Source organism: Peromyscus eremicus, chromosome 7 (assembly GCF_949786415.1).
Source record: "Peromyscus eremicus chromosome 7, PerEre_H2_v1, whole genome shotgun sequence".
Lineage (NCBI taxonomy): Eukaryota > Metazoa > Chordata > Mammalia > Rodentia > Cricetidae > Peromyscus > Peromyscus eremicus.
This window is the reverse complement of record NC_081422.1, coordinates 39,498,427-39,521,828: the sequence shown is the minus strand read 5'-3', so window position 1 is coordinate 39,521,828 and position 23,402 is coordinate 39,498,427. Positions and strand designations below refer to the sequence as shown.

General features: G+C 50.3%; 1 protein-coding gene across 1 annotated transcript; it reads right to left on the bottom strand.

Annotated features, from left to right (window-relative positions):
• Nucleotides 1-6,457: 6,457 nt before the first annotated feature.
• Scn2b (sodium voltage-gated channel beta subunit 2) lies at nt 6,458-16,188 on the bottom strand. The gene is made up of 4 exons (XM_059266879.1): nt 15,955-16,188; nt 8,631-8,797; nt 8,115-8,325; nt 6,458-7,562 (listed from the first exon to the last, which is right to left on the bottom strand). The coding sequence occupies exons 1-4, from the start codon at nt 16,022-16,024 to the stop codon at nt 7,363-7,365; spliced, it is 648 nt and encodes a 215-aa protein (XP_059122862.1). The 5' UTR covers nt 16,025-16,188; the 3' UTR covers nt 6,458-7,362.
• Nucleotides 16,189-23,402: the final 7,214 nt, after the last annotated feature.

Here is a 23,402-nt window from a genome sequence, read left to right as displayed (position 1 = left end):
GGGGGTTTGCCAACACTCCCACCCCCACCACCTCTAAATCATGTAAAGCAGATGCCAGAAAGAGGGTATAAGTAGGGATGGTGAGATGGCTCTGTGGGTGCCTGTGGCTAAGCCTGACGGTCTGAGTTCAACCCCCAGGACAATGGGGTGGGAGGAAATTGCCCTCTCACTTCCACGTGCGAAGGCACAACGAACAAGTAAATGTGAAAAGTGAGGTGTAAAGAAGGCCCAGGGAAGACTGCGGCTAAATAGAGCGATGAATGGAGGGATATTAGTCTTATTTATCTCCAGGCAAGCAAGGGCTAATCCTGCTTCTACCGTGTGAGTCCTGGAATGAGGGCTGTTGTCAGTAGCCTTTAAGACTAAAGGCTAAAGGTATGATCTAAAGGTATGATCCGATACTTGAACCTTCTTGACAACACCTCCAAGCTCTGCTTGAATACCTTCCGGAATGGAGATCTCATTACCTCAGGAAACTCATCACCTGCACGGCTGACCTCCACTGGATCAATAACCGCCACCTCCGCCAGCCAGTCCTAGGGTTTCGTCTTGGGTGGAATGAGAGTCGTCCGTCCGATCCATGGGACCACAGCCTGCCCTACCAAGTTTACCAAGAGCTGGGGTGCGCACTTCCCTTCCTGGCTAAGTGTACCCTCTGCCTCTGCCCTGTGCCCATGTAGAGGTGGGGGAACCGCTCAGTCTGTTGAGATAAATGGCTTAAAGATCCTCTTAAGAAGCAGGGTCAGTTGGGGTTGGGATAAAGGTGGCTTTGTCCCTGTCCATAGAATCTCAAGTAGCCAAGCTTAGTGTCCAGGGTCTGTTCGGTTCCCTTCCCCACAGCACCTCCTGGACTTTCAAGGTCATTATTGCCAGAGAAAAGGAAAATCTACATCACCAGTTCACCTACTCCCTGCTTCCTATTTATCTACTGTCGTCTCCTCTGTTCTCCCTCCTCTGCCCCCCACCACGGCCTTTCTTCCCCGTCTTAGTCTGGGGTCTCTTCTGTCCTGTGGGAGAATGGGGTCCTTGGCTGATTCCTCCTCTGCATGCCCTGTTGGAATTCAAGATATGGGTCCCAGCTGGACACCCTGCTCCTGGGTCCCTGGAACTCTCCCCCACTGGCTGGAGCCTCTCTTGAGAGGTAGCTGGCACCTTGGCTGTGAGAAATGAGTGGAACCTGGGGTGATTGAGCATGAGACTCTGTGGGAAGGAAGAAAGCCACCAGGGCTCTCTGGGAGAGTTCCTGTGGAGGTCCCGGCAGCAGGGACCTTCTGAGTCCCGGAGGTGACAATGGTGAAGGTGTCCAGCTCTTACACAGCTAGGTGTCCAGTGTGCTCCCCACCGAGCCCTGACCTACTCTCCTCTCACCTGAGTGTGTGGATGCTACCCTTCTTCCTCTGCAAGATGGGTGGGAGACCCATGACCTAAAAAGAGCGGGCATACACACCAGGGCTAGGCAAGCCAGGCTAGTAGTGAGCGTGCAAATGGGACTCAGAAGTCGAACTAAAGAAAAGTGGTCTTCTTGTCCGTGGATATCAGGTCAGCTCGGGGAAGGAAGACCTGGGCTCTCTTCCTGCCTCTGCTACCAGCCAACCCCGTGACTTCCCTTCTCTGAACTTCAACTTTGAAAGTTGAGCCTTTCGGGGAGGTGGTGGTGCACCTGCCTTTAATCCCAGCACTCGGGAGGCAGAGGCAGGCAGATCTCTGTGAGTTCGAGGCCAGCCTGGTCTACAGAGCGAGATCCAAGACAGGCACCAAAACTACACAGAGAAACCCTGTCTCGGGGGAATAAAAAGAAAAGAAAAGAAAGAAAGAAAATTGAGCCTTTAGGAAGCATGAACCTCTTCTATACGGACAGAAGACACTAAAAAAGGACAGGGCAGGAGATGGGCTGTCATGGGCTGCTGTGCTGAGCTGGGCTAGACCCAGCACTGGAGCAGGGAGGTAGGAAGGGGAAAATGGCAGTTTTCGAGCCCATGAAGACCCTCTCTGTTCTTGGTTCAACATGAAGCCTTAAGCAAACTCTGGTCCTCAGTTTCCCATTTAGGACATGGAGGGGACTTGGCTGTGACTTCTGCAGGGCCTCCCATCTCTGAGTTTGTGAATATCTACTTGCTTGCTCCATCCCTGTGATTCCTACCCCACAAGTGGCTTCCCATCAGGATAGTGAAGGAATAGCTTGTCTTGGCCCTCTCAGCTGACTGAGGAACTCAGGAGACCAGTGACCTGACCAGTCAGAGTAGGAGGTAGGATGATGGGAAGTCTTTTCCCCAAGGCAACTTGAGCTGCAATCAAAACTATCCCACCCAAGCTCAAGCAGGTCAAAGACATCAAACTAGGATAAATGCCTGAATCCCCACCTCCTGGAAGTCAGGCCCAGTCCGAACATTCCAAATGTTATTAGGAGAGAGAGAGAGACAGAGAGAGAGAGAGACAGAGACAGAGAGAGAGACAGAGACAGACAGAGACAGAGACAGAGACAGAGACAGGGACAGAGAGAGACAGAGAGAGAGACAGAGAGAGAGAGAGAGTGACATGGCTGAGCATCAGTGGCCTATGTCCACCCTGAAGGAACCAGACAGACTCCCTAGTGCCTCTTACACTCAGTCTCTTGCCTCACTTTCTCTTTCTGTTTAGTACAAAGACACCCTCTTTGACATCCGCCCATCAGAAGGACTCAGGGGCTCCAGGGAATAGACACCCTCCTAAACCAAGGTCCTCTGGCTCTGCTAATGCCAGCCACACTAGCCGTCTTCGCTTGCCGCCGCTGCCTCCTTCCTGGGGTCTCACTCGGGTCACATTTGTGGTCATCACAAGCATTAGGGTTACTAGCCCTGAGATCCTTCTAGAACATTCCTGACCACTAACCATCAAGGGTGGTCTCCGGGTCGCCAGAGAATAGACAGAAATGTTAGAGAAAAATGACCTATTACTTACAGATGTTCCTTGACATTCAGCAAGTTTAAGCCCCTTGACAGAAGGATGACCTTTGTCTTGAACCTTGTTTACACATTGTGTGTGTGTGTGTGTGTGTGTGTGTGTGTGTGTGTGTGTGTGTATGTGTGTGTGTTTGTGCAGGAGCTGGTTCTCTCCTTCTATCATGTGAGTCCCAGGGATGGAATTCAGGTGTTGGGCTTTGCAGCAAAACACCTTTAGCCTCTGAGCAATCTCTCTGGTCCTTGGATGTCTTAAGGCTGATTCAGCACTATGTAAATAGGATACCGTGATACAAATACACACAGAGGCTTCCTGACTTCCCAGCAGCCACCTTGCCCACTGAAGCTGCCCTGGGGCACCCTGACCAGCTGCCCTCCTCTCTTTCTGGATTCCAGAGCAGGCAAGAGCACTGTCTACCCAGTTAGACCCTGTTAAGAAGCCGGGAGCAGGAAGGATGGCCCGTCTGTCTATGGGAAGAATAAGTGGTATCTCCAGAGCAGCCAGCCTTGGGTGCTGAAGGATTGTCCTCACCCCAGAAGTAACTGAAAGTCTTTCCCAGAACTGGGTGCTCAGTCCCCTGTCTCAGAGTGCTTACTGTGGAGGACAGAGTCCTCCGGTGTCCAGAAGGGCAAACAGATGAAAAATAAGGGCGGGGCAGGTAGGCTTCATTTTTTTCCTTGTAAGGTGAACACTTTGAGGCCCTCAGATCCAGCAGGATGCATGGTGTCCTGGTGAAGGAGCACCAGGGCTTCCCATCAGGGTCCCAGCAAAGCCTTCCCCTACCCCAGTCTGTACCCCAGAAAAAGAAAAAAAACACGCCACACTAGAGAGATATTCAGGGGAGACAGTGTGTTTATTGCAGCCAGCAGATCCAAGCAACCAGACAAACTGCTAAAGAAACCCAGCCTGCTCCCAGCAGTCAGGTCTCAGAAGACCATTTGGGTAAAGCTTCTCTCCCCTCCCAACCACTCCTTCCAACCTCCAAACAGCAGGGAGAACCTAGACATGCATAAATGCTTGGTATGCAGGTGGGTTCTCCCAAAAAAGCATAAAGAAAGTTCCATAATGAACCTTTGGTGAATCTACCCGGAAACACTGAGACGTGATTATATCCTCCCCCCAACAATGTAACTTTTAGGGTGGGCATAGTGAGATGTTTTATATATGCATATATAATATATCTATACCTCTATAGAAAGGCTATGTACAATCGCATCAGCAAGCTTCAGTAAAGGAAGACATTAGCAAGAGGCACAGCAAGGCCATCTATCCTTAAGACATATGAAGGAAGAAACCCGTTCTAACTGCACCAAGCCATTCCTATGACCTGGGACTAACTTCTTTGGACCTGGCCAGTAGTTCCACCTGTCTGCCGCCTTAACCTGATCCTGTAAATATTTAGTAGCCCAACTTTCCCAAGGAGATTCCCAGGCAAACATGGACCCAATCAGCTTTTTTATAAACTGGAAATAACTGACGAGTTCATTGCCAGAGGGGCAGAGAGCTATTTCCAAAGCCAGTTCCAAGGCACCTCAAGGCATTTCCAGTCCTGAAAAATTGTGCTTTGTTCTCATAAGCTAAATCCCATGGGTTAGCCAGCCCATCTTTCTTCGCAGTGGCCCTTCATTAGGAGGAAGAGGCAGATGGGATGTGTGGTGGTGGTGGGGTTCTGGGAGGGCAGGAGTGGCTGGGAGCACAGTGATGGGAAGAGCATGCAGCCAGAAGTGGGGCCCAAAGCCCACACTGCAGCAAGAGAGCAGTTTGCTGGCACAGGCTAGGAAGCAAGGCTGAGCAATGGCTCCTGTAGAAACATCTCACAGTTTCCCACCTCACCTCACAGAAGCCTGGTTTGGTTCCCAGCCTCACAGCCCAGAGGTCATGGAGGAGGGTCCGAAGCGGCTCCAGAAGAAAGTGAGCGTGAGGGCAAGCACCTGGGGCAGAAATGGCCCCTGACCCAGCCTGTGGGGTCCAGAGACGGGCATTGCTTTCCTGGACCCCACTCTGTCAGGGCAGAAAAGAAAAAGACCCCCAAGAGACTCCAGCTTCTTAAAGAGACAAACCTTCTTAGAACAACCCTTGGGGAGTCTCACGAGTAGATCACCCAAATGCTACGAGACCTAGTGTGAGCCAAGTCCCATGTCCGTGCACCCTGAGAGCAGAAGTACGTATCGCTGCCTTTGGTTTCCACTGGTTTGAGGCGCCCACCACTCATCTCTCCACTCCTAGGAGACTGGCTTGAAGGATAGGCAGTGTCCACCTGCTCCAGGCATCCTGGTGGCTTAGCCCGCTCCCATTGGCAGTGTGTTGATTGGCAGTTAGGTACTGAGCCAAAGAGTTCAGAACTTCCAGAAGGGTTAGATTCACCTTGCCGAGAGTTCTCTGGCTGGCTACCCATCTCCTACTCCATACTCAGCCTACTTGACCCCTCCCAGTGGTCCCTACCTCTTCCCTTGCACTCTTACTTTCCCAAGACCCAGACTCAAGAGCCTCTTCCTTCTCCCCTGACTCTCTTGTGGAAGCAGCGGCTGCAGAGGTGGAAGTGGATGCACCAAAAAATGAATCTTGGTCCTACAGTGCAGATCTGGCCGGCGGTCCCTGACTCTGTTATGGCTTTAGATGCCGCCCCTGGCACCCAGCAGAGTGCCTGGCAGAGAGCAGACGCTCAGTAAATGGTTGTTGAATTGAAGTGAATTAAGCTGAACCTCTCATCTGCCATCATTGCCTCTTCGAGTTAAGCAGAGGCAAGGATTGGTCCCTGAGACTGTCATGGTCCTGTCTCCACCACCCTCTTCCCTACCCTGGACAGCTAACTCCCTGAGCTTATAGGGGCTGAGTTCTTGGGAGGGGAGCAGGGCTAGGTGAACCCCACCACCACCACATACAAATACCTTCTAGACTTAAGGGTCTCCCACCAGGAAGCTCTATTTATTCTAACTGGGGACCAAGGAGCCAGAACTGGGCGAGACCTTCAGCTCCTGTCGGTCACTCCAGTCTCCCCATCTGCAGGGGGCTCTGGGCTAGTTCTCTGAGCATCTCCCAACACCATGCTCTTTGATTAGCAGTTTCTACCCCGCCTTTCTCCCCGGCTCTAGACTTGAACAAGTGTCTTAGAATGATAGGAAATGGCAGTGAAAGTTGGCTTCCCGAGAGCGACTTGGTCCCCTACGAGGGGAGTTCTGGGGCAGGACTCAGGCTCTACCCGTGTCCTCTCATTTTCCCTCCAGCCTTCTCTTCCTTCGTGCCAGCAGCCAGAAGGAAACCCTGCCAAGGGCAACTAGAAATCCCCAACTGAAAGAAACCCTGCAGGAAGTTGCCCTCTATACACACACACACACACACACACACACACACACAGAGAGAGAGAGAGAGAGAGAGAGAGAGAGAGAGAGAGAGAGAGAGAGAGAGAGAGAGAGAGAGAGTTCTGAGCCTTGGCTGCTACTTGCTGAGACCAAAGTGATCATCTTGTTGGAGAAGGCAGCTAATCGTGTTTCCAGTCACACACACACACACACACAGAATTCTGAGCCTTGGCTGCTACTTGCTGAAACCAAGGTGATCATCTTTTTGGAGAAGGCAGCTAAACGTGCTTGCAATGAAGCCAGCACCCCTCGGTCCCCTAGCAGACTCTCACACAGGTCTTCTGCTGGGGGGTTCCTAGGGTGGGGTATGATCCTGCCTGATGCTGCTTTTCAGCCCTACTCCTGCCTGCATCCCCAAGAGAGCAGTAGTCAAGGGCGAACCAGAGCCTCCCTGGGAGCAGTGATAGAAATGAGGCCAGAACAGAGTTCTCTGGGCCAAGGCTTGTGTCCAGGAGTGTCTCCCCCTCCAGCTTTCCTTGAGTGTTCTCAAAATGCACAGTCATTCCTTTAAAAAAAATGTCCCCACCAATGGTAGGACCCTACCTTCATCCCCAGCCTGATGGCTGCTCTGTGCTGGGAGTAGCCAGAGGGACACAGCAAAGTCACCGTGAGTCCCTTCCCATGGTGCCTCTGGTCAGCACAGGACACCCCCCACACCCACACACACATACACATACTGCTACCCCCACAGTTTAAACCACCACCAGACCAAACCCTAGACAAGATGGGCAGCCAATCTCTTCTCCCACCGCCCTCCCTCCCCCATCCTGTCGTTGGGACCACACACAGGGTCTTTCTTCCTCAAAGACTGACAGGCTAGAGCCCCGCTCTGCTCTCCCCAGGGCTGGCATATCTCAGATACCAAGGCAGTTTTCAGATGGAAGAGAGGGAGGTCACCTTTGGTATGGGGGTGGTGGTGGTAGGGGATGGGAAGTGAGGCCCCAGGTCAGTCCTGGGGTCCTATTAGAGAGAAGCACACCGAGAGAGAGCAGGCAGGGTCACACTGTACAGGGAAGAGAGTGAGAGGAGACAGGACATGGGGAGGGGCTCCAGGGCGGGCTGCCGGTTACTTGGCACTGTCATCTACGTTGCCCTCGCCGTCCGTCTTGCCCTCCTCCTCCGTCTTCAAGTCATCCGTGTTCAGCTTCTGCTCTTTTTTCCTCCGCACACACTTGACCACCATCAGCACCAAGATGACCACAGCCAGGAAGCCCCCCACCGAGGCACCCACGATGACTGCCACCGTGGAGTCCCGCTCTGGGGGCACTGAGGAAAAGAAAAAAGAATCATGCAGCTGGGAAGGAAATCTCCTGTCTCCCCTGCTCCCCAAAATATGAAGGGATCTGACTTGACTCATCGTCACCGACAGGGCATCAGTCAAAGTCAGAGCAACCTAGACCACTGACCTCTAAGTATCCCTGCCCCCAAGCCTCCTCAATAAGCCCCTCCACCCCCAGAATGGAGTATTTAAGACCATGGACTTGGAGATCAGACCCAAATTTGATTGTAGGCGTTAGGAATTGCATGATCTTAAGAAATGTATGCTTGAACCCAAGTTTCCTCATCCATACAATGGGCATAACAGCTCCTCTCTCAGTGGGTTCTGTGGATGAAATGAGGTAAAGCCTCTGAAAGCTGCGGTTATTACTGAGGGTTATGAGCATGATTGACTTGTTCCCTCAAGGACCAGAGGGAAGGCATGGATGCCTTCCACCAGCACAAGCACTTGAAGATGAGATGGGGTCCCAGCCTCCTGAAGGGCCTTGAGCTAAGCTGAGCAAAAGGGCCCGTGTCTTTCAGCATCCCAGTCACCCTTACCTTCCAGAAGGACCTGCAGGTAGATCTTGCCGTGGCCACGGTGGCGGTCTGGTGGGTTGGTGATGTAGCAGTTGTAGATGCCTTCATCTTCCAGCTGCACATTTTTTAGTGTCACTGACACATCATACTTACTTGGGTTCCCCGAGAACTCCACACGGTCTCCAAACCGCTCCAGCTTCAGGTTAATGATCTTCATTCGGAACTGGAGGAACTGGGTTGGGAGAATAGCGTGGGCAGCTGGGTGAGCAAGGGGCTGTGAGGATCATGGGGACATTGTGTGCAGACCCTCACATTCATCCCCATCATCGCTCCCCATTCATCTTTTTTTTACTTGGGAAGAAGGGGGTTAGCCTTGAAAGGGCCATCCAGTTGTGGTGACATCACGCCCTCTGTGTCAGGCAGCCCACCCAGAACCCTCTGGGGGTCCTGGTCCAATGCAGATGTAGGGATGGGAATGGTGGGCTTCATACTTTGGGGCTCTTGCTTCCCTCCACCTCCTCCTCCACTGGGACTTACCATCTCCTCCGAGCAATTGCTACATTCCTGGTAAGTCCAGTTTAGAGAGAACTGCTTGTGGTTCACGGTGTAGCAGGAGTTGAAGGTACAGGGCAGGCGGGTGTCAGACCCATTGAGGACACTGAGAGTGGTGGGGACTGTGACTTCCATGCTCCGCCCTGGGGGTACTGCAGACAAAACCACACTCTGATGAGGATGCTGAGTGACAGGGGGCAGGGGGTGCAGGGTTACAACCCTTCTATAGCCAGTGGTGAGTAGATGGAGGGAGGCAGAGCGGAGTTAGGGGGCAGCAGGCAGGGCTGGCAGCTGCTGTTAGGAGGGCAAAGCACATAAGGGACACCAGATGTGGTCCTCAGGAGAACAGGCACGGAAGAGAGCCATCCAATGGTCTACCAGGCCACGGACAGCCACGTGGCCTCAACCTTTTCTAAGGCCATTGTGGGCAGACCCCCTACTTGCCTCCACCTATCCTAATACCATTTCCCTGCTAAGCAAGAGGCTTCACTGGGCTTGCCTCAGTTTCTCCTTGTTCTCCAGATACTTCTGATCATCTTTGCTGCTCCAAAGCCCTGCCAGGGGAAGCATCCTTGTTCCCATGAGGCAGGCAGCTAAAGCATGGTGGGGTCTGGGAAAGCCTCCCTCTTGCCTAGCCTAGCACAGTCCTCTGATCATCCCTAGGCTCTCACAGACAAGATAGAGGGCAGACAGGAGGGAAGAGGTGTCATTCTAAGGCAGTGTCGATTGGCCTAGGTGGAGACCTCCCCTTTGGGAAATGTGGGCCTGGAAACACCATGACAAAAAGCTGCTTCAAGTTGTCAGGCGGTAGTGTGGACACAGAAATGTCTCTGAAGTCCTGCAGGAGGCACCAGACTCGGGGCAGGGCCTGGGTGCTGCAATCCAGGAAAGTGCCTCTAGGGGACCCTAGGCAGAGCAGAGCTTAAGGAAGACAGGCAAGCTGCCCAGGGTCCAGCAGTTACAGAGACATGCACCTTCAAGGTATGAAAAAAAAGTACCTTCTCAGATGGACTCAGGCTGCCTCAGATTCGCCCTGACCTTAATTCCAAGATCCTTTGCTAAGACTGTTAGAACTGCATTCTAAAAAATTAATTTAGTATTAACAGGGCAGGGGTCATAACTCAGAGGTAGAGTGATTGCTCAGATCAAAACCCCAGAGTGACATTCACCATCAGTCACTTATTCATTTTCATTTTTTATTTTGTGATTTTTTTTGGTTTGTTTTGGTTTTTTGTTTGTTCTGGGTTTGATGTTGTTTTGTTGGTTTTTTGCTTTTTTTTGGTTTTTTTTTTTTTGTTTTTTTTTTTGTTTTTGTTTTTGTTTTTTTGCAAGGTTTGGTAGTGTGTATGGCTGGCAGGCAGGCCTCTTCTCACAGCCCAGGCTATCCTGGAATTAGCTATGTAGCTAAGGATGACCTTGAACTTCTGACTCACCTACCTCCAGTTTCTGAGTGCTTGGATTACAGGGGCGCACCACCCCACCCAGTTTATTTACTGCTGGAGATCAAATACGAAACTTTATACAGAGTAGGCAGACACTTTACCAACTGAACCACATCCTCAGCCCTCACTCACTCAGCTACTAAATACATGTAAATTATCTACTGTGTGCCCGGTGCTTAGTCTTAGGTCCTGGGAGTTGCTGGTCTGAGGCAGAGTCACTGCACTGTGGGGCTTGTATTCTGGTGAGGCGGCATATAGCAACAACCACAAAAATAAGACTGTAGTTGTCTGGAGCACTGCATGACATGGACTGTAAGGACTGAAGTGTGGCCGAGGGGAGTTGTTTTATTCAGGGTGGTCAGGGAACAAGGCTCCGAGAGAATGACATTCAGGAAGCATCTAACTCAAGAGAAGGAATGAGCCATTTAGGAATATCAAAGGCCACATTCTCATGGCTGGGATGGACCTTCACACATCTGAGAAAAAAAAACAAGACAGGGTATGATAAGACCTGAGGTCAGAGTTGGGCAAGGACCAGGCCAAGGGGCCAGAACATAGGAGTTGGGATGATTCCGGGGAGTTTAAGGGTGGGGTGTGGTCAGCTGAGATGCCAGCTGAGTGAAAATTACAGCTATAGATGTGGGCAGATACATGCCCCCCCACACACACACACCTTGATTCCACTTGGATTCCACCCCAGTTCTAGCCTCAGTCAACTGTAAGAACCGTAGGCAGACTCCCTCACCTCCCCATACTTCAACTTCCTCCTCCAGAAAACCTAGTTCATGGCACCGTCACTGGGTGGTTACCATGACTAAAATAAGCACTAGGCGTTCAGCAAATGGCAGCTGTTATTAACCTCATTCTCCTTAAGTTCCGCTTTGGAACAGAAAGGGCTTAAGAGCAGAGGTGGGGGATCTCTAGACCTGAGGGTACCTTGGAGACTGACACCCTTGGACTTCCCCCAAATGTAGCTAAGGAGCCAGGCTGCAAGGATCCTGGTTCTCCAACTGTTCGGTCCCACAAATCTGCTGGCCCCGCCCCCAGAAACAGAAGTAAGGCAGCCTGCAAGCCACGAAGCTAAGCCTACCCAGAGCATCCTTCTGCTCAGTACATCCCTGCAAAGGCCCCACAAAGCTCAGAACTTAAGGACAGGAAGTTCTCTGGACTGCTGGCCGGGAAGGTCCCTCCAAAGCCTGGATGGGGGCAGACATATGGACCTCACCTGCAGGGCCAATGACACTAGATGAGCATTGAAATGCTCACAAGGGGACTATCAACTGGGGGAGCTGATGGGGCCCCTCCCAAGAGGGACAGCGCCTAGCTCCTGGCTCTTGCACTTTCATATCGAATCTAAAAGTACCTGGACCAGTGCCAGGCAAGGAGGAGGTGTGCAGAAAATATTAACACCACCCCCATGCTGTAGAGACTGAGAACTCTGAAGGAAAGAACTGATGGAGGTTTGTCCTGAGTTTACCTCCTATGCTGGTCATCCCAACCTCTCCGGCCCCTCCCTTGAAAGGGCTCCCACCTTCCAAGTCCCACCCCTGCCCCCCAAATGCTTTGAAACCAACTGGCTCTGTAAAGACCGCCCTCTCCAACCTGTCCCACCCCAGCAGTTGAATTTGAATGTCTGATTGGCATCTTCATCATCTCATCTAGAAAGATCCGGCATGCCACTATGTCGGGCGGCAGAATCGTCGGGAGTCAGAGGTGTTTTCAGGCTGGTGCCAGGAGACAGAGAAAGGTGCAATGCGGTTTCCCCTGCATGTGCCCTGCAAGAGGCACCGGATGGAATTCGTGTGCCCTCTAGTGGCCGTAGAGGTCAACTGTCAAGTCCCACCAGCAAAGAAGAAGGGGGGGGGGGGGCAAACTAAAGGAAGCCAGAGCTAGGGGATCAGCCCAGGCTGTAGACCAACTGCCATCCTTTTATTGTGAGGAAGGAGGACTAAGAGACGCTCCGAGAACAGGGACAAACTGAAGCCAGGAAGATGGCTCTCACCTGCTAGTCTGAGATTCAGCCCGAGACCTAATGAGAATCTCAGGGGTTCCAGGCTGAGGCCTCAGTCTCTCAGTCAGTTTAGGCTCTCACTAAATTCAGGAAAGCACTGGCCAAGGTCAGAACTGACAGTTGATCCCGGTGCTTCTGGAAAGGATGGATCCAGGCTCACCAACAGGCCTGCCATCATAACGGCCCGGCAGCGGTGCGCCAATCTCCTCTGCCTCAACTGAGCACACACCCCCGGCAAGCATGATCTACCGACGGTCGCTTTCAGATGAAGAAATGGAGCACAAAGAAATGAAGCGGCTAGCCCAAGTTCACTGCCAGGAGCCTGATTCCAGGCAGGGCTGAGGGGAGGAGTCAAGCTGTGTGGGGATGTCATTGTCATTCCAAGGTGTCCTAACGAGTACCGGGCAGCTCCAGTCCCCAGCTCCAGGCAGGCCCCCAGCAGACAGTGTTCTGTTAAGGAACTCCACAGTGGGAATCCATGAATCTCCTAATGTCTTCTTTGGGACCAGGTCTGAGGTCTACTAGGTCTTGTGATTTCCAACTCACAGAAAGGAGATGATGGGAAAAGGGAATATAAGGATGTGACAACCCAGGACCTGACCCAGCTGGGTTCTTCAAGCCCTGGCCCATCCTGCAGAGACCCTAAACCTGGGCTATTTATCTGCCTGCCAAACACTGTCTCTCCTAAAGACTGGAAGTGAATTCCCTTTACTCTTCCTTCTAGCCCTAAAGTAGTCTATAAATTTGTTTTATTCTTGAGGGGAAAAAAGAAAGAAAGAAAGAAACAGAGGGGAGGATGGAGGAGGGGAAGGAGGAAGAGGAGGAGGAATTGTCCTCTGGGGCAGCCCCTGCCTCCCAGGCAAATGAGACATCTCACCCTACCTCCTCTCCTGCCTTTACACACAGATCCTCCTGCCCAGGTCTCCTCCCCAAGCACCCAGCTGTACTCATGTTCCATACCTCCAAGACTCCAGTGGCTCCCTGCTGTTTTTAGGGCCAAGTTCTGGCACCCAGGTGCAGCTCCCAGATGACCCAGCTGCACACCACAGCCGCATTTCCTGCCGGCTCCATCCCTCCATGTGACTCCAGGGACTCCAACACTGACGTTCCTCGTCCTTCCACTGCACAGGGCCCTCGTTCACATTTCTGCTTTAGGTTGGGAAGTTTGCTCATCTCCCTCCCTGGAGTTCTTCCACAGAAACCTCAAACCCTATTCATAAGGTACAGCTCGGGTGACATCTACCCAGTGTCTGGTTCTTCCCTAACCAGGTTCCTATTTCTTCCAGTGACTTGGGGGCCGAGTGGTCAAGAGATCTTGATATGATCTGAGGCAAGGTCATGAACCCTCCAATGCTGCAATGGCCTCGTCTGTAATTCGGAGGACTGAGGCTCTCGTGACAATTAAATGACATGTAGTGTGTACAAAGCTCAGCACAGTGTCCAGCACACAGCTACTAGCAAAAGATGACTTCTAGCACTATCCCTATACCTGACATTCTTACAGTACGTACAATGCGTAGTTGCTGTGGTTCATGTACCTTTGTCTCTCAAGAGGCCCTGGGAACTCCTTATTCATGTTGGTATCCCTGCATCCGGAAAGGCATGTAGCACGTAGTAAGTGCTCAATTAAATTTTGTTGCCGGGGGGTGGGGGGTGGGAAGAGGCACTCTCCTCCACATCTAGGTCCCACCTTTAGCTGCAAATATGTGTGGTCAGACTGATTGAGGACCATACTCCACTCTGTGTTCCAATATAATCCAGACTTTGATGACCAGGCTAGCAGCTAAAGCACTGATGGTCTTGAGAAACACTGGAATGTCTGTCATGGGAACTGTTTGCCACCTTTACAGTCACCCCCACATGCCCCTCCTAATATCTGTGACATCCCTCCATCCCGGTGATTCATGTTAGCACAGCCACCCAAGTTCCATGGCAGAGGCATGCCTCCTCACAGCTTCAAGATCAAGGTCTCTACTCTCACAGGCCTGTTGAAATATCCACTTCTTCCCTCTTACAGCCCTGACACACAGACCTCTTCATCCATGGCACCATCTCCCTCAAGCCTGGGTTGGCTGGTCCTGTTGCCAGGGCCCCTGGCCTTGTTCACTTAGATGTGGCTGGCGTAGGCAGCCTCCATCTGGCATGAGGCTGTGGCTAACTTCTGAGAGGAGACTCTGGCCTCCAGCTCTGGCATGTGTGTGTGTGTGTGTGTGTGTGTAACCACTCACCCATCTCTTTGTAACCTGCACTTGAGAGTCTTACAATTAATGCTAATAGAGCAGTACCGTTTCCTGGACTTTGGGGGTGGTAGAACTCAATGTTAAAGAGAATGTGCTAAGTCGGTCATGTGGGAGTTCAAATCTCAGCTCCCTTATGCCAGTCACATGACCTGACTGGATGAGTTACTTAACTTCTCCGTGCCTCTGGTTCCGCCCTGGAACACGAACAGAATCATAGTGTTTGCCTCAGATAACTGCTGTGAGGTCTAACCAAGATAGGCCATGCCAGGGCTTGAGGAAGAATTCAGAAAGATTTGCCACTGTTGGCCCTGCTCTGTGTCAAGTCACAAGTTCACCAAGCAAGAGACAGTCTCCAGTCACCCATAGAAGTGATCCTCAGGGTGGGTAGCATCTTGCCCATGGTTATGAAGTAAAGAAGTAAAGATAGCTTTAAACTTAGGTCCAGTTTCACAAGAAGGAAGATGTTAGATCCTTATCTTACAGGCTACCAGATAGAGAGAGACTGATTTGTGGTGGAGAATATTATAGCTTGGACTTGACCCTCAGGCACTGCTGAGGGAGTTTTAAGATCAAGAATAAAACTGTCTATAAAGCAGGTTTAGAGCCCAGCATGGTGGCACTTGTCTAGACTCCCAGCACCCAGGAGAAGACAGAGGCAGGAGAATCACCGAAAGTTTGAGGCCAGCCAGGGCTACATAGGGAGACCTTATCTCATGGAGGGGTGGGGGATGGGTGCAGAGGGAAGCAGGCTTATAAACAACCTCGCCCACCTGCCTGCCTGGCATGAAGTCTCTGAGTGTTCAAATATGAAGTTGACTTTAGGACCATATGACAGGGTGGTCTGAAAGGCTGGGACGGACTGTTTTGAGACAGGTTTTAAAGGACCACACCTTGTTCATCCATAGGTGCCATTTATATTTTTCTCCTTTTTCCTGGATCCTGGACACCTGACCTCTCCATTCGGTCCACACCAGGGGTGCCTGCTCCAGCAGCAGCTTCTCTGGTATTTCTCCTCAACCAACCCAGAACCTGTCCTCAAGCCTCATCCCCAATTCCTCCCACATACATCCCAACAAACTGGTGGGACAGGCTCAACTTTCTGCCCCCCCACCCCAACTCTTCAGAACACTCTCTCCTAACCCTTTAGATCCACTGGATTCCAGGGAACAGGGCTCATAAGAGACTGCTTAGATAAACCAGCAGTTCCTATGAGCTCTCGTCAGAAGCAGCTAAAAATGAAAACTATACTAATAATATAATAATAATAAAAAGAAAAAGAAAAATCCCTAAGAGACTGAAGAACAGCCTAGCTCTGCCCCACCCCCCACATAGGTCCACTTCAGGGAAATCCAAAGGGGAGAAAAAAAAAAAAACACCTCTTGATTATTTTGATCATTCCCATCGCCAAGCAACACTCATCCCCTAGTCAACATTTTTGTGACCAAGTCATCCAGCATCCTGCATCCCAGCTAAGTCCCAGATCCCCAGCGCGCCCCTTCCCAAGGACACAGAGGGACGCTCCCACTCTTCCCTCCCCTCCTGCCCCCGCCCCCTCCTCCTTCAGCTGCAGCTGTGCTTCTGACCCTTAGGAGCATGCAGATGTGGTTCTAACTTACCCAAAGTGAAAAACAGACTGAGCCCCGTGAGACTGAAGGCAGGGCGAGGTAGCCAGGCATCCCTGTGCATTTTCAGAGACTGTGATGTTAGGCGGGTGGGCTATGGGAGAGGGTGATTGAGGGACCAAGGACCAGAAGGAAGGAACGGTTAGATGCTAAAAGAAAATGCACGGATGTACTTCAAAGACATGTACAACATTAAGGAAGCTTTATTTCCATCTCTCTAATATGGCCGACTTGTATGTGGCTGCTAAAAAGAGAGGGGGGTGGTGTGTAAGGGAAAGGGAGAAAAATGGGGAATGGAGTAAATATTGTGGTTGGTGGATTTCAAAAAGCAGGTGGGAGGGCATAAAAAAGATATTTCTGGAAGAAATTAAGTTGCCAGAGTTTTTTACCCTCTAAACTCAGAACTAAATCAAATCTTGCCTTTCTACTGCACTTGAAATAATTTTTAGATTTTGAAATTTCCTAGAGAAATGTAGGTGAGGAGGCACATGCCTGTAATCCTAGCGGTCGGGAAGTAGAGACAGGATTGCCCTGAGTTTGAAGCTATCCGAGGCTTCAAAGCAAGACCCTTTGGAGAGAAAGGAGGAGGGAAGAGAGTAAAAAGAAAGAGACTGTTGGAGCCATCTATTTATTCCAAAGGCCTGTAAGGAAGTCCTTCTTACCATTTAAACACACCACGAGGCCAGTGAGATGATTCAGGGGGTGAAGGCGCATGCAGCCACGGCCAAACAGGACGACCTGAGTGTGGACCCCCGGAACGCGCCTGGTGGAAGGACAGAGCTGCAGGTCGTCCTCTGACCTCAACACACGTGCTGGGCACCTGTGCGCTCAGATGCTTTCTGGCTCTGGCTCTCTGGCTCTGTCTCTCTGTCTCTGTCTCTATCTCTGTTTCTCTCTCTCTCTCTCTCTCTCTCTCTCTCTCTCTCTCTCTCTCTGGATGGTTGGATGGATGGATGGATGGATGGATGGATGGATAGATAGATAGATGCACACACACACACACACACACACACACACACACACACACACACCCCCAAGAGTTGCTTTGTATTATTTGAGCAGGGTTCAAGGAGCTGGGCAGGAGGCTCTGAGGAAGTATGGCTTCCTCGTCACTCTAGCATTTCAGCAGAAAGCAGACCATGTCACAGAAGGCTGACACACAAACACCTGAGAGGTTTGTTTGTTTGTTTGTTTGTTTGTTTGTTTGTTTGTTTGACAAGGAAATAGAACATGAACCTTTGAGGGACCCTGACTCCAACAAATCGATGGAAAGAGATCTTTTCTGAGACGACAAGGGGGGGAGTAAATATAAACTGTGCATTGATTATATCAATAGATAATTCTGATGTCAGCTGCCATGAAAATCGTGGTTTTGCCTGGCAGTGGTGGCACACTCCTATAATCCCAGCACTCGGGAGGCCAAAGCAGGTGGATCTCCGAGTTTGAGGCCAGCCTGGTCTACAGAGTGAGTTCTAGGACAGTCAAGGCTACAACAGAAAAACCCTGTCTTGAACCCCCGCGCCAAAAGAAAAAAAAATCGTGGTTTTATTTTAACAGCCTCACCTGTTAGAGATGCAGCTACAGGTGAAATGAAATAGTGCTGGAATAGACTCTTAAATATTCCATAAAAACACAGAGGAGAAAATAGTCTGGGCATCACCAGAGCGGGTAATGTCACTGACGGTCCCAGATGTTTGGTGATGTCTGAGGTACGTTCTTTTGGCTTTGGTGTATGTTTGAAACTTGTTATTTCAAAGGAGGGGAAACATAGAGGCTTTTCACAAGTAGAAGAGCTTGGGGTAGAGGTGGGCCTAAGCAAAGAGGTGGGCCGAGTCAAGCGATGGCAGGGTTCTTACACAGCAGTCGCGTGCCTGCCTTTATCTATGCGCAGACAGGGATCACAATCTGATTGTCCGATTTACATGTGATGGTTCAGGGCCAGGATTCAAACCCAGCTCTTTGTAAGGCACTAATCCCCCTACACACACACACCCCAGTATTCCACGTGATTTATCGTTGGGTAAGGAAACACAGAGACCCCCGGAAGTTGATGCAGTCAAGAAGCAAGCTATGAAGGAGCAAGTTGAGCATTCTGCACAGTGCCTGGCTGAAACTTGATATTCGCTAACCCGGAGGTGACTGACCATTGGGGATGGGACTGGAGGAATGAATGTATTTAGAGAGGAACCAGAGTAGGGGGGTCGTGGGAAACATGGAAGGGGAGAGGGAAGTCCAGCCAGGTCTCTGAAGCTTTCCTAGGGGCACAAGACCCAAAGCCAAACGGAGCTTCAAGGCAGGGCTGTGAGAAGGCAGAGGAGTGACATCCAGTTGGTGCACAGACCCTGTCCCCAGTGCCTCTGTCACACCAACACAGCCCCAGCACAGAGCCACAGTGCAGGAGCAGGAATTTCAGGGGAGTCTCCTCCAGTGCCCACACCCTTCACCCTAAGGCCCTGAGACCCCTCCCATGGTGCACAGATCACAGGCGGGTACCCAGAGGGCTAGACTGGCACCAGTCAGGCCACCTGCTCTGCTCAGGCCCATGCAGCCAAGTCCCGGTCTGCAACACCAACCAGGCTGCGGCAGACACTTTTCAGCCTAGACAGGCTTGCAGGAAATTTTTAGTTTGATGTAGCCGGCCTCCTCCTTTTTTCTTAATGCACCAGTATGGTGCCTTGTGAGGCCCAGAAACTGAAGGCAAGTAAGTGCTTTGCTGTTTCACTTGACTTCATGCTAAGTCTGGAAGCTTCTATTTAATAGTCAGCTGAGGCAAGAAATAATCCTAAATTCTGCTTCTCCCTAGAATTGAATTTGGCTAAGGGTCACTAACTATTCAGACTTTAAAGAGTTTTGGTCCAGCTCAGACCTCCAGGATCAAGGACCAGCAGCGGGCAGATCAGGGACCAGGAGATAGGGGCTATGTCAGAGCCTCTCACAGCCCACTGCGGCCCCAGTAATCATCTGTTGCAAGGGGATAAGCCTCTCCTCGGAGCCACGGGAGGCCAGGAAGCAGAAACTCAGAGGTGTTCTGCAGACCGATGACACTAGCTATCAAGACGGGCTTTTTTGGATGTGAAGCCCTGTGGTTTTGGCATTTCTGCCAGGTGCCATTTATCACTGAAGATTTTATTGGACAGCATTCAATTACCTACCCTGCTGGGAGAAGTCAGATTAGAAATGCTCCAAACGAAGGCAATTTCCCTTTTCCTTTAAAACGCGCAGTCCAGGCTACAGGCTCTCACCTGAGAGGCTCATTTCCCCAGGTAGGGTCCTCTGCTGGCCTCTTTGGTGCCACTTCGGAACTAGTTAGGAGAGTAGAGTCCTAGCCCTCATGCTATCTCAAGAAGTCAGGATCTGCATGTTTTACAAGAGCCTTCTAGGAGATTCTTAAGTGTATTAAAGTTTTCAACTTGATGGTTTTGCAAGCAGCAATGGGAAGCCAGATTTGGGGGTTTGGCAAAAAGAGAATGATATCCAGGAAGAAGTTTCAGATCAATGCCTACATCAGTCGATCTGCAGGACACACGGCAGCTTGTGGAGTACAAGGCGGGGATTAGTTTTCCTGAATCTCTCCTTTGCCCTGTCCCTTCTCACGCCAGTCCACATCAGGTGAGGTTTGTTGTTGTTGTTGTTTGCTTGTTTGTTTGTTGTTTTAACCCTGCACATCACTTACATCTCTGCCTTGGTGGTGACTTAGGAATGCCCTTCCTCTCCTAAATACTCAGCAAATCCATTGTCTCAAAAATCGGCTCCAAAGCTGGAGCTGTGGTTTAGTGACAGAGCAGATGCTTACATGCTCCATTCCCTGAGTTCAGTCCACAGTGCATGTGCATATTCATCTAAATACACACACACACACACACACACACACACACACACACACACACACCTGCTCCAAAGCCATCTACTCCTGATCTTCTAATTGCCTCTTCATTCTGTGCTCTGACGACTCTGGACACATTCACTAATTCAACACCACAGAAAATAAGACCCCCACCCCTCCAGTACCAAACCACTTCGGTACCTACACAGAGAATCTGACAGCAGAGCTAGCGAGTGAGCAATGAGGGGATGACTTGCATAAGGTGGATACACTGGACAAAGGAAAATGGTACATGCCCAGCCTGGGAAGAAGCAGGAAGGTGCAAGATGTCATCATGCAACTCGGTTTAAAATTCCTTAAATGGGAAGTTCCAGAAGCAAACAGTTCATATCATCAGGCCCCAGTTGACCATAGCTAACAGAAACCACAGGAAACAAAGCATGGTGTCTTGAGACAGCTGCTGCATCTACGTGCTAGTCGCTGGGTGTGAAACTGGAGCCCCAGAAGTAAAGGAGATGCGCATGCCTTTGAGAGCGCCCGTTCTAGACAGGGAGATAAAGGTGCAAAGCCACAGCTGAACGTGATGAGTGCTGATGAGTGCAGTCGCTTTTCTTCCCATCGGTGCTGTAGCAAGGTGCCGCTCTCTTTAAAAACCAAACAAGCAGCTCCTGTGCTCGGGGGCACAGGAGCAAAAGCGCCCCTAATTTTTTTTTTTTTTTTTTTGCCATCTCTGGGCTAACAGGAATATGGCCAGGAAGTATCCACACTGACCTCCCAGATAGACTGTACACCATGGGCCTCTCTGATCCCTGAGCAGATGAGAATTAGTGGATATCTATGGGTATATTTGGGGAAAGGGTGGAAATTCCACCAGCCTGACTATCCAGCCAGGTTCCCCGTGCAGATTCCTCCATTTCCTCAGCATTCTCGTCAGCAAGGACTTGACCCATGGGAGTTAGAGGTGCAAGGGTCACAGGAAAAGGCCTAAAGCAGGTTACCTAAGAGCATCAGAGCTCTGAGAGAAGATAAAGCCTCCCATGAAAGAGAGGACAAGAAAAGGATCTGACCAAGTGTAAAGACATCTTGGAAGATTCGAGAACTAAACTGCCCAGGTGAGACTCAAGCCGAGCTTGGAGGGAATGTGGATTGGGCAGGAGGGACGGCAGTGAGTATCCCAGGCAAGACTGCAAAAGGAGAGCCAAAGGGGCACGGATGGATGAACGGATGAACGCAGCGGGGAGCATGGCTGCTTGTTTGGTTTTTAAAGAGAGCGGCACCGTGGTACAGCACCTATGGGAAGAAAAGACAGGCAGAACCCAGAAGCCACAAACAAGCAGTGTGGAGTTCAGACGGGGGTCTTTCAAAGTCCAGAACCTTCTGCTCCTGTTCTGGAACAGGTGCATCACCATTATTCTTAACATTATGAGATGCTGGCTTTGTGGGAAAACAGTAAGTTCCCTTAATATAGATATATTTTTTTTTCTCAAAGAAGAAAGGTTCTGTGACTCTGGTTTTACAGAAGTGGTCACAGATGGCCTGACCTCCCTTGAAGAAATTCTGACCACATCTGCAAACTAGTTGGCCAAGTCAGCAGCCCTGAGAACTGTCTGCCACGCTCAGGAAGGAGACTACCAGGTTGGGTTAGAATACAGCATGCTTAAAATCTAAGGCTCTTTGGCTCTAAGAAACTGGGGTGTCAATGTCAGCATAACACCACACACACACACACACACACACACACACACACACACACAAACACACCCCTAGCATTTTGGGAAAGATAACTGCTCATATAGATGCATGATCATACTAACCTACACAAGGTTAGGGTGACCAAAAAAGAACAAAGAACAGAGTGTTGAAGACTTTTTTTTTTTCTTTTTTCTTTTTGGTGATTTTCAAGACAGGGTTTCTCTGCATAGCCTTGGCTGTCCTGAAACTCACTCTATAGACCAGGCTGACCTCAAATTCAGAGATCCGCCTGCCTCTGCCTCCCAAGTGCTGGGATTAAAGTCATATGCCACTACTGCCTGGCTAGGGCTGGAGCCTTTAAAGGAGGTCCAGCAATTGCCTCCAATTCCAAGAGTAGCTTCTAGACTTGTTATAGTCTCCATTATTCACGGGCAGCCCCACCCGCTCAACCCTTGGGACTCTCTCTCTTAGCAAGGGCCTGGATGTTTCTGGAAGCCTTCAAACGTGGTAGCATCTAGTGTTCTAAGGGCCAAAACTACTGAAAAGTCAAACAGAAAAACTGGTTGTTGAAGGATGAGGAGACCCAGCTCACTTGGTCTCTGGCAGCCTCATGCCCTCCAGGATCATCTCCTCTCAGCTCCCCAAAGCCCTTGCCTGCTCTTGGTGCCCTTACATTCTCTTTCTTTGGATAGGAAGAGGAATTAAGGTGTCCGGTTAAATGGCTTTGTGCTCACAGAAATAAAAATTAACAAGAGATTGGGACCAGAAGACACTGTCATCTATACCACTCAATTTTTCTGTTCAGACTGAATGGTAGGGGCCTGGAGAGATGGTTCAAAAGATAAGAGCACTGGCTGCTCTTCCAAAGGACCTGGGTTCAATTCCCAGCACCCACATGGCCATTTACAATTGTCTGTAACTCCAGGTCCCCCAGGATCCAATGCCCTCTTCTGGCCTCCATGGGTACTACACATATGTGGTACATAGGCAAAACATCTACACACATAAACATAAAAATAAACATTATCTTTCAAAACAAAGGGATATTTATTTTTAAAAAATGATTGAATGGCTAGCATCGCATAAAAAACAAGAGTCAGTTGCTGGAGGAGAGAGAATTAAATTGGACAAACAAAGTTGACAAGGTTAGAAACCTCAACCCAGGCACAATTGCCTGAGCTGTTCATTTAGTCACTGGTGAAAAATCCTGGGCTGGAGAGAGAACACACTGGGCAAAGGCACTTGTTACTCGGCCTGATAACCTGAGTCTCCTGGTTAAATTTTTACCAACGGGGCCCACTGGCGTCACCTGGGAAGAGGAAACCTCAGTTGAGGGAGTGCTTCCATCAGACTGGCCTGTGGGCATGTCTGCCGGGCATTTTCTTGATTAACGATTGATATGGGAGACCCAGGCCACTGTGGGTAGTGCTGCCCCTGGACAGGTGGTCCCGAGTTGTACACAAAGGCAAACAGAGCAAGCCAGTAGGCAGCACTCCTCTGTGGCCTGTTTCAGTTCCTGCTTCCAGGTCCCTGCCCTGGTTTCCCTGGATGACGGACTGTGAAGTAGAAATGTAAATCAAGTAAACCCGTTCCTTCCTCAAGTTGCTTTTGGTCATGGTGTTTACCACAGCAACAGAAAGCTAACTAGAACACGCGAGGACCTGCACAGCAGTAGAAAACCAATAGCTACAAATTGTCCTCTGACCCTACAGACACACAACATAAATGAAAAAAAAATTAAACCCCATAAATCTCCACTTTTATATAAGTAAGCCTCAACTTAGCATGGTTTGCTGTATGATTTTTTTTTTTTCCTATTTGGTGCTAATGTGAAAGCCATATGCATTCGCTAGAAGCTGTACTGTGAGTTCTGAAATTTGATATCATCTCAGGCTGGTGACAGGTGATAATATCCTCTCTCTCAGTG

Bases quoted from the DNA above. Each gene is read 5' to 3' on its own strand.
- Scn2b (XM_059266879.1), bottom strand. From the start codon at position 16,024: ATGCACAGGGATGCCTGGCTACCTCGCCCTGCCTTCAGTCTCACGGGG. The intron at 8,326-8,630 runs GTAAGTCCCAGT...CTCCCAACCCAG, and splicing joins GCAATTGCTCGGAGGAGATG to TTCCTCCAGTTCCGAATGAA. The intron at 7,563-8,114 runs GTAAGGGTGACT...TCTTTTCCTCAG, and splicing joins CCTGCAGGTCCTTCTGGAAG to TGCCCCCAGAGCGGGACTCC.